This window comes from Belonocnema kinseyi, chromosome 8 (genome assembly GCF_010883055.1).
Source record: "Belonocnema kinseyi isolate 2016_QV_RU_SX_M_011 chromosome 8, B_treatae_v1, whole genome shotgun sequence".
Taxonomy (NCBI): Eukaryota; Metazoa; Arthropoda; class Insecta; order Hymenoptera; family Cynipidae; genus Belonocnema; species Belonocnema kinseyi.
The window spans coordinates 101,275,751-101,285,851 of NC_046664.1; the positions used below are offsets into that span (position 1 = coordinate 101,275,751).

The window sequence follows — 10,101 nt, forward strand, 5'->3', positions numbered from 1 at the left end:
ATAAATTCAGATATGTTCTACTAAAACTAAATAGTATATCTGTTAAATACAATATTCGAAATTGAATTTGAGCCTACTACGCTGATATATTTAAGTTTAAAAATTTACTTTAAGTCTCTAAGTTTTAAGACTTTAAGCTGGGGTTTAGGTTGGCGTTTACAGTTTTCACCGTCTAACTACCTCCGTATCATCAAGATAGGTACTATTTTGAGGCAGGATATTTTTTTATACGGCAGTCAGGTGTATTTTACTGTAGGAATGCTGTAAAAAAAGAGAAAGTTTTACAGGTGAGTGATGATGAGAAGAATGTTGAAAGTTTGCAGACATAAATACTTTGCACAATTCTCCTTTGAATTACATTATTTGAAGACAAATGTAAACATGCTAAAATGAAATAATTATAATTATAATCACCATTACAAATTTATATTGGAAAGTTAGTCGCCCCAAGCACCTTAACAGATATGTTGTATCTGCGGTGCTGCTTGGATAGGAGAGGAGGGTATCTAGGCACGCGTTTACCACCACTCTCGCTCTCCAGCCGAAAAAGTGGGAAGCGCAAAACATGTGTGTCTGGCGGGAATTTCTCCAGCTTGGGCATGTCTGCTCTAAGTGTTAAGACTTTAAACCGGGGTTTAGTTTGGCGTTTACAGTTTTCTCTGTCCAATTACCTGCGTATCATCAATACAGGTGTAATATTTTAGGGCAGGATATTTTTTTATACGGCAGTCAGGTGTATTTTACTGTAGGAATGCTGTAAAAAAGAGAAAGTTTTACAGATGAGTGAGTGAGGTGATGATGAGAAGAATATTGAAACTTTGCAGGCATAAATACTTTGCATAATTCTCCTTTGCATTACATTATTTGAAAACAAATGTAAACATGCTGAGATAAAATAATTATAATTCTAATCACAATTACAAACTTATATTGGAAAGTTAGTCGCCCCAAGCACCTTAACAGATATTTCGTATCTGCGGTGCTGCTTGGGTAGGAGAGCAGGGCATCTAGGCACGCGTCTACCACCACTCTCGCTCTCCAGCCGAAATAATGGGAAGCGCAAAACATGTGTGGCTGGCGGGAATTTCTCCAGCTGGGGCATGTCTGGTTTAGAGCGCTCTTGAAAAGAACATGAAGACGCATTCACAAACCAAACGCTTGCAAAGTAGGGCTGTTAAGGTAGAAATCGATTTACAGTTATCGATCGATGACTTGAGACGGAAAGTTTCTTGCATATGGATATGCCTTTATGTTGACAACTTTGCTACATAACCAGAAAATGATATTTATCAAGTCATTATATCTACTTTAATTGCGATATTGTTTTGTAATTTAAGTATCTTCATTAAGTTTTATCATTCAGAGCTCTTTAGATCAGGTTCTTTAGAAATAGGCTCAAATATAATTTAAATCCTTTAGAACCCTAAGTGTGGTATAATTTTGAGCTCATTTATTGTTTTTGGTTCCTTTTCAGCAAGTGAAGTTCATTTCTGTTGCAGCTCCTTTGAAACGAAAAATGGTTTCCAATGAAAAGTACGTTTTTTCTGTGTGGTGTGAGAATATAGGGAACCTACTTTCACGTCACAAGTCCTATATGTCATAGTTGAAGCCTATAAGATGGTCTTAAGTGTCTTAAACACAGACCTTACTTTGACACTAAACGTGGGAAAACGGCCGAATTCGAACACTTTTAGCGTCAAAGTAGGTTCTTAATTACAGTGAAATTTCTGCTGCTTTAGGATCTACGTTACTGCTTGCAGCGCCAAATAAGGAAGGAGTTACCTATTCAAAGTAGAGTCTACATTTCGACTCGCTTGATCGGGTCAGGCGCATCATGTACCATTGAGTGGAAATTTTCGGGATTTTAGTATCATGCAGTCGCGGACTCATCGATTTATCATATTTTTTCGAAAAAATTACATATAAACTATACGGGCCAGTGTTATCCAGAATTTTGGTAATCGGAGTAAAGTACAAAGTGGTCAGGAAAAGTCACTCAGAATGGTGAGGTCAACGGTGGCAATCAGACCAGTCAACAAGAGCCCCGAATCGGCGAAACACCAGGAAAAAGAGGGGACGAGGAAGGTCTAGTAAACAGGAACTCGAAAACAGCGAACTAGCAAAGCCGCCGGAAGTTTGGATACGTTCCTAGTCAAGCGAAAGAAAGAAAGAAAAGATGCCAATAACTAGAGGGAAAAAATTAAAGCATTGTCAGGTTCTCTAAATATAACATCTAAGAGTTAAAAGGGTGGGAATGAGCTTTGTAAAGAATCGGGCAACGAGAAACTCTCTTTCAGTGGAAAAGCCTGTATGATAGAGAAGACGAAGCTCCAGAAAAACTAGGGAACGAGAATGTCTTAAAGAAAGATTTATTTTGCATATTAGACTCTTGGTGGGAAAAGAAAGTTAAAGGGGAACTATATAGATTTTTAAAGTGTGGACCCTTTTGGGGAAGGAAAATAGAAAAATGACAACCCGTTTAAAATGGAAAAAGGATAAGGGAGAGGATTATGGAAAAGAAATGAAAAAATTGCAGGAGGAATGCGAAGAAGATGAGGACTGGGAGGGTAGATGGCTAAGGTTCAGGGAATGCATTTGGAAGGCAGCAAAAGCGTTAGGATTACTATCAAAACATGGAAGATGGTTCAGAAAATGGTATAGGAGACTGGTTTGATAAAGAATGTGCTGAACAGAGGACTACCGTTTGGGATTGTCTTAAAAATTCGTCGATTAAAAGAATGATGAAGGAAGAGAAAAATTAAAAGAGAAGAAGAAACTTAAAAGCTTGTGCGAAAAAAAAGGGAAAGGAGGAACGGGAGGAAAAGTTGAAGAAGGTTGAGGAAAGTAGTTGCACAGGAAGCATCTGGCAGGCGCTACGAAACTTCAGGCCGAGAAAAAAGAGTAAGAGAAGAAGGAAAACAGGAAGAAAAAGATGGCTTGACCATTTTAAAAACCTAATAGAGATAGGAAAAGAAAAAGTAATTAACTTTGCCATAAAGAGATCTGATATAGAGTCAGAGGTAGAGAAAAAAGAGGGAATGTCGGTAGTAGAAAATGTTAGGATCGACGAAAAAAGGGGGGAAGCAGCAGCAGAATTTTTGAGGCATTTTTGAGGAAATGGTAAAATGTATTAGGAAAATGAAGGATGAGAAAGCTCCATTGGAAGATGGGAACTCTATTGAATTTATTCAGGGAATTCCAAAAGGAATGGCTCTAGAGTTACATAAAATAATAAATGGATTTTGGTCAATGGCGTAAATAGCTGAAGGTTGGAAAAAAGCAGGAATAATGCTTATATTTAAAGGTGGGGAGGAGGATGGTGCGGTTAATTACAGGGAAATATCTTTGCTAGACACCGGTTTTAAATTCTTAACAGCAATTTTGGATGAAAGGATTCGGCAGTGGATGGAAAAGAAGGGCTTATACAAGGAGAGCCAGGCTGACTTTAGAAAAAAAAGATCCACTAGAGATCACGTCTACGTCCTAAACTCCCTTGTTAACAATAAAATAAAAAGTAAAGGTGGACAACTTTGTGCTGCATTCGTTGACTTAACAAAAGCTTTTGACACGGTGGACAGAGAAATTCTCTTTAGAAAATTATTTAATTTAGGTACAAGAGGTAGGATGCTAGAAATTATTAGGGAAATATATAGAGTAACATTAAATGAGGTTATAATGGAGCAAGGGGTCACAGATTGCTTTGAAACAAATAGGGGAGTCAGACAAGGATGCCCGCTGAGTCCCACATTTTTAAATATTTTTATAGATGACATGGACAAAATTCGTGAAAGAAAAATGAAGGGAGAATGGTGATGGGTAGAGAGAAAATGTTTGCTCTCAAATTTGCAGCTGACCTAGCGATTTTCGCGGATTTCCCGGAAGGACTTAACCAAATGTTAAAATATTTATAAGGGTACGTAGTTAGATACAAATTAGAAGTAAATGTCAAGAAATCAAATGTTATGGTCTTCAGAAATAGAGGTAGGGAAAAGAATTCAACGGAAGAATGGGAGTTTAACGAAGAAAAATTAGAGGTGGTAGAGAAATGTAAATACTTGGGGTATTAGTTCACTTCAGGAGGGATGTAAAGAACACATGCTGTTAAAATAGTAGAACAAGTGGAAAGAGCAGACAATGCGGCATGGGGAATCTTCAAAAAGAGCAAGGTTCACTGTTGAAATCGAGACAAGTAAAAGAGCTTTTAAGTATTTTACTGACGTTCTAAACAAGAGAGATGAAAGAATTCCAAAGATATGTCTCAGGCAGGAGATAAGGAATTTAAAAAATAAAAATTCGTCAAACTGGGGTTAAAGGGTCAAAATAGCTTTGAATAAAGCAGCGCATGGTGAAACACTTGTATTTATTGAGGAAGGGGGGAGGGATAAAAAAGTAGCTGATAATTTATAACGTAATAGAGGGACCACAATTTAACAGGAGATTCAGAGTAAATGGGGAAGGATAGGTAAGTCCACCTACTGTAAAAACTATGGGAAATGGAAAACTGAGATGGGCAGGGAGGAATTTTAGGAAATCAAGGATTTAGGATACTTGAAAAAAGAACAGTGGGGCAGACTTAAGTGTGGAAATGTCGGGAAATCAGGTAATAAGGGGTTGAGGGATCTAAACTGTAGGCTTTGCCAGAGGGCGGTTGAGGCTATGGAGCACATATGGAAATGTACAAGAGCAAAGGCACTGATTGACGAAAAATGGTAGAGGAGGTAGAAAGGTGGTTAGAGGAAGAGAAATACATGGAATTTGAGTCAAAAGTTTACCTCACATTGTCAGGACAGCCTATTCCCGGTCTCTGCAGATATGCTAGATTATTTAAAAGATAAGCCAGAGAAAACACGGATAAGGATGAGGGGAAAGATTGGTGCGATGACGGTTGTGTGGAGAATAGTGTGTGAGTGGAACCAAAGAATTAGTAATGTTCAACCTTAATGTTTGTTATTAGAATATTATAAATTTGGTAAAAATTTTAGACTTCATGTGGATGTTTATTTAATGTTTGAATCCGAGCCAAAACGTGAGTGATGTCTACTATGATATCTAAATAATAATAAACATCAAATGTAGCTGTTATTGTTAAGGCTACAAAACTCTAATCTGATATGAAGGGAGCGATTTTGGGATGTAAGACTAATGTTAAAACCTAAGAAAAGGTGTACATGTAAGAAATAAATTCTATTATATTTTATCCTATTTGAACAGTCAATTTGAATTATATATTTTATTACGTGCACGGAGAGAAATTTCGAGTACTCAGTTCACAAAAGCCCATAATTTTATAGTTACCATTTTCACGTACTTTAAAATCTCGGTCTCAATGATCTAGAATTATAGAATTCGAGACCTGATAGCAAAGGGACGTGGCCTAATGCCGGAACCTTCGAGATGTTTGCTTTAAAAACAAGGGTTACGAGAACTTAGTTCTCACGGCGAAGCCTGATAAAATGAAGTGCTGTTCCATGAATTAAGTTCTGGAAATTTTTCTCCGTGTGCGGACCACGCGAAAGAAACAGAATAATTTCTAATACTATTATTCGCTGATTTCCACATGCAACCACTTCCATATTTTATGAAATAAGACTAAAAGAAACAAGTGAAAATATGTAAAGGAATAACTTTTAGATTAGCTCGGTAAAGCTGTATCACTTGATATTTGATACTTGAGTGCATGACTTACGTCGCCCATTGCTTTATTTTTTCAAAGTAGGATACCACCTTTTTTTGAATGTGGTTTAATGATTTTAAAAGGAGCGTTAGCTCGTTCGAAACATGGAAGTTACCTTTCAAGTACATCAGACATTACGAGCATACTTTTTGTTTGTAAATATTTCAGATAATCGACATAAAAGAATAAATGTTTTAAAATGGTGTGGCTTACGACCTTATGCAAGTAGAAGTACATTATAAATCAAGCATTGGGCCTCAAATGTGCGGAACATTCTACTGGATAAATTTCATTGAAAATTGGTACCAAGTGGTTATTGGGGTAACTGCATACGCATTTTGAAAAATTTTATACCCAATTTGGTGGATTTGGAAAACAATTGGTACTAGAAGGTTATTTTGGTCGATGAATACGAATTCAAAGTCCAAATTAGAAATTTCTAAAAGACCTATCCGATATGGTGATAATGAAAATTGTTACTAGGGGGTTCACTTGACATTGTTAGTTTTTTGTGAGAATGGTTAATGGATTTTTGAATATCGACATCAGATTTGTTATATTCGTTTTTGGGATATAAAGATTTATATAGTACTAAACTTGCATTCAAATCCGTCAACCCATTAGATTTTTTAAAACTTTTGGTCTACATATTGGATCCGCCAATTTGAATTTTTGAATTCTCATACCATATTCGGATTCAGAGACCTACAAAATTTCAACACACCAAGTTTCATGAAAATCGGTCATTTTTACGTAATTTTGATCCGTCATATCGGATCCGCCATTTTGAATTTTGAAATTCTGATACCATATTCGAATTTAGAGACCCAAAAAACCTATTGTATCGAATTCACTCTGAACCGTTTTTTGCGCAATACGCATCATACACTGTCAATGCGTTAAACATTACTGGTTATAAAAAGCAATGATAAATCATTGCTCACCGAAAAAACGATCATTCACTTTGCATTGCTAAGTTGAAGAACGAGATAATAAAAGGCAAAGCTCTGCTCTAATTGAATCAGAGTGTATCTAGACAGAGACCTTAGAGATTCTTTCCTTCGAGTTTCTTGTCATCCGAATATTAGGATCATAGGAATATTGGGTAAGTGTTTCAATAGCAATGAACGTAACATTTTAATTAAGTCAATGTATCCTCGTTGAGACTGAACAAGGGGGAATATTGGCTCAGTGCACGTAGGGTATGGGCTGCAATCGCTGACATCCTGCACTGGCTGACAGTTTAAAACTCATCCTCTCTCATGTGACTTCAGTTTTTATCAAACTTAGGCAAGATTTACTTAAATTATGACAAAGTGAATTGATCCGTGTTAGTTATATTGACTGAGATATAATGAATATTTCGCAAAAATAAAAGTTTCTGCAAGTGTAAAGTTCTTTGACTTCGAGTGACATTAACTGCTAGCTGGGTGTTGTTTCATCTATTCACACAAAGTCTCATCCTGGATTCTGGTTTTCCACCAACTGGTTTGTATATGAATATTTCACTCTCGTTTCAGTCTTCTCGTGAGTTTTATTATTAGTTTTGTTCAAAATTAGCATTCAATGTTTTTTCTATTTTGCTAGGTAACTTTCCTTTCTATAGAGTCCTGGTGAAAGTCAGAGAGTTTCTTGTTAAAGCAAAAAGTATTTCATGAAAATAGTTCTCTCATTGAAAGCTATCTCATGGTTTAATACCTTTTTTATTTTATTTTTTACAATCGTGACAAAATTTGTATTATATAAATACATTTTCGTAAATTAAGATTCCTTTGATTAAACGGAATTTGATTGTATGAAATGTGGCTTGATCTATTTCCTGACATTTTTTAAAGAAAAAATGACACCAACACCGTCGGGGAAGATGTTGGAAGGAATGGCTTACAAAACTTCCGACTCTACCATGAAATCGGAAACAGACTTAGAGAAACCAAAGAATGAAACTAAAGAATATAAAATGCAAGTTGTTTGGAATCGAATTGCCATTCTTATATACCTACATCTTGCTGGATTCTACGGAATGTATCTAATGTGTACCAAATCCCACATTCTGAGTCCATTTCTCAGTGAGTACTTTTCATCCATTTATTAAATCTTTTTTCTGAAAAAATATGAATTTGGTTCAGAAAAATTATGACCTAATTAGAAAAGATATTACCACCAATAATTTTACAAATGTTGATTCTTTGATATTCATAAACTTTGTACTGAACTAAAATTAAATTTTACGTTTGTCGAACAGGTTTGCATGATTAGTACATGATTAGTGTATAATTTTAAAGGTACACTTTTTTCTGATAACTAGATTTTCTATATAATATGGTGGTTTCTATTGTCATTCTAATTTCTGATAATGGAAATATTGTAATAATTTTTGTTTTATTTCAGTGTACGGATTCGTGATATTGACTGGATTGGGAACTGGAGCCGGCTGTCATAGACTTTGGAGTCACAGGGCTTACAAGGCTAAACTGCCAATGCGAATAATTATGATGTGTCTTCAAACTATAGGATATCAGGTAAGTAATTTAATTAAGTATACTGGTTGTAGATTGGAGAGATGTGCAGTACAATCTATCTAGTTATAAATAAACCTTTTAACTCAAGGACCCGTGACGTGCACCGGACATCATCATCGTCTATTAAATAGGGACGGATGACATGCGCGGTGCATTAAGAACAACAATGAACATTGCACCCATTTAAAGCACATCCTCCCCAACATAATGAGAAAAAATTTCTCAAGCAAATACAGTAACAAATTTCTAAAATGCTTTCTGTAACAATTTTTATAGAAGAGACCTATTCCTGCTCAAACAGATTTCGGCTTCCACTAATAAGATCGTTAAAATCAATTTTATCCTCTTATAAAAACTGAGATATTAGAAGAAGTTTTCATTGTTTCAACATGTTAATTTCGTAGAGTTCTGAATTGAAAATTCCTGTCTTAAATTTTGCACTGACTAGTATTACCGGTTTTTTCTAAAAGTTAGCACCGAACGAGCTGAAAATGGGATTTGTTTTATGTAAAAATACGGAAAGGTAGACTGTTTGTTCGAATTATTGAATTATATTTAATTTAAAATTCGTTGAATCATACATACATTCTGTAGATCTAATTAAACAGGAAGTTTCTATTGTAGAAATTATTATTGTATGCACCTGGGTGGAAATTTAAGTCGGAGGCTGGCCTTTCTACGGCTGGCGAGCCCGGCTTTAAGCCAGGAGCTGGCCAGGGAGCCCGATTTTGAGTCGGGCTGTGGCCGGGGTTTCTTATCGGAATCCAGCTAGCATCGTCACGCTGCGCTGGCCAGCGTCCGGCCATTGAGCATGGTTGGGAGCTGGCCGGGGGCCCGACCGTGGCCCGGACGGGATCAATTGGCGCTTTACTAGATGTAAATGATTCGGCTTTCAATTGTACTAGGAGCAATTATAAATTTAGTATCTGCATATTTTTCTCCGTCATTAATTTATAGTTTTATTATAATCTGTATTTAAAAATGATATACTATCCATTAATCACGATTCGCGATCTGTATACACATCCATTTCTTAGCGAAATAAGAAAATGTAATTAAGTTATAAATAAAGTTTAACCATTTAATTATTGTCAATTAGCGCCCGACCAGCTATCGCCTGAGCATTCGATCATAATATTTGCCCGATCAGAGTCCAGTCAGCCCCCGACTAGGGTTTTGTCATAAATTTTGCCTAGCAAGTCTCCGACCAGCGCACGGCTAGGCTCTTAAAAAACAAACATAGCCCGGTCAGCCCCTGAACAGAAACCTTGTTGTACCAGGGCTAATCCGGGCTATTTCCACACGGGCATTATTATCCAATTAGTTTAATGAACTTTTAATCACTCAATTATTACTAATTGAACTCATTTGTTATCTAATTCATTTTTATAGGGTCACATTTATGGATGGGTTAGAGACCACAGAGTGCATCACAAATTCGTTGATACTGATGCTGACCCTCATAATTCGAAAAGGGGATTTTTTTTCTCCCACATGGGGTGGCTAATGGTTAAAAAGCATCCTGAAGTAAGAAGGAAGGGCGCTACCGTTGACCTCAGTGACCTTAAGAAAGATCCTGTTGTTATGTTCCAAAAAAAGTAAGATATAATTATTGTAGCTTTACGTATACTTTTCTGTTCAAATTTCGATATCCAAATTCGTATATTTAGAAAAAAATAAAAATAGATTTTGAATTGATACATTAGATTTCAATTACTTTTTTAAGGAGCTACAAAATTTTAGTGTACCTAAATTAATTGCGTCCTATGAAATTCGATCGAAAAAGCAGCGCTAGGTAAACTTTAATTATAAAAAAATGAAAGGAAACAAAAATTCAGAAATTGTCAACATGAGAAATAGTAGGGGGGAAATGGTATATGATGCAGATGGAATACTAGAGGCTTTCAG

General features: G+C 36.0%; 2 protein-coding genes across 3 annotated transcripts in view; one reads left to right on the plus strand and one right to left on the minus strand.

Annotated features, from left to right (window-relative positions):
* The window catches only part of LOC117179092, an 887,384-nt gene that overhangs the window by 221,318 nt on the left and 655,965 nt on the right, over window positions 1-10,101 (minus strand). The window lies entirely within an intron of this gene.
* LOC117179093 (acyl-CoA Delta(11) desaturase-like) overlaps window positions 6,683-10,101 on the plus strand; it is an 8,387-nt gene continuing 4,968 nt past the window's right edge. Inside the window, exons 1-4 of one of the 2 annotated variants that reach the window (XM_033370744.1) lie at window positions 6,683-6,779; window positions 7,510-7,740; window positions 8,063-8,193; window positions 9,586-9,791. In XM_033370744.1, coding sequence (XP_033226635.1) covers window positions 7,515-7,740; window positions 8,063-8,193; window positions 9,586-9,791 — 563 coding nt within the window. In that variant the 5' untranslated portion in view covers window positions 6,683-6,779; window positions 7,510-7,514. Of the gene's footprint in view, window positions 6,780-6,869; window positions 7,163-7,509; window positions 7,741-8,062; window positions 8,194-9,585; window positions 9,792-10,101 lie in introns of those variants that run through there. The other variant, XM_033370743.1, reaches the window with a different exon arrangement.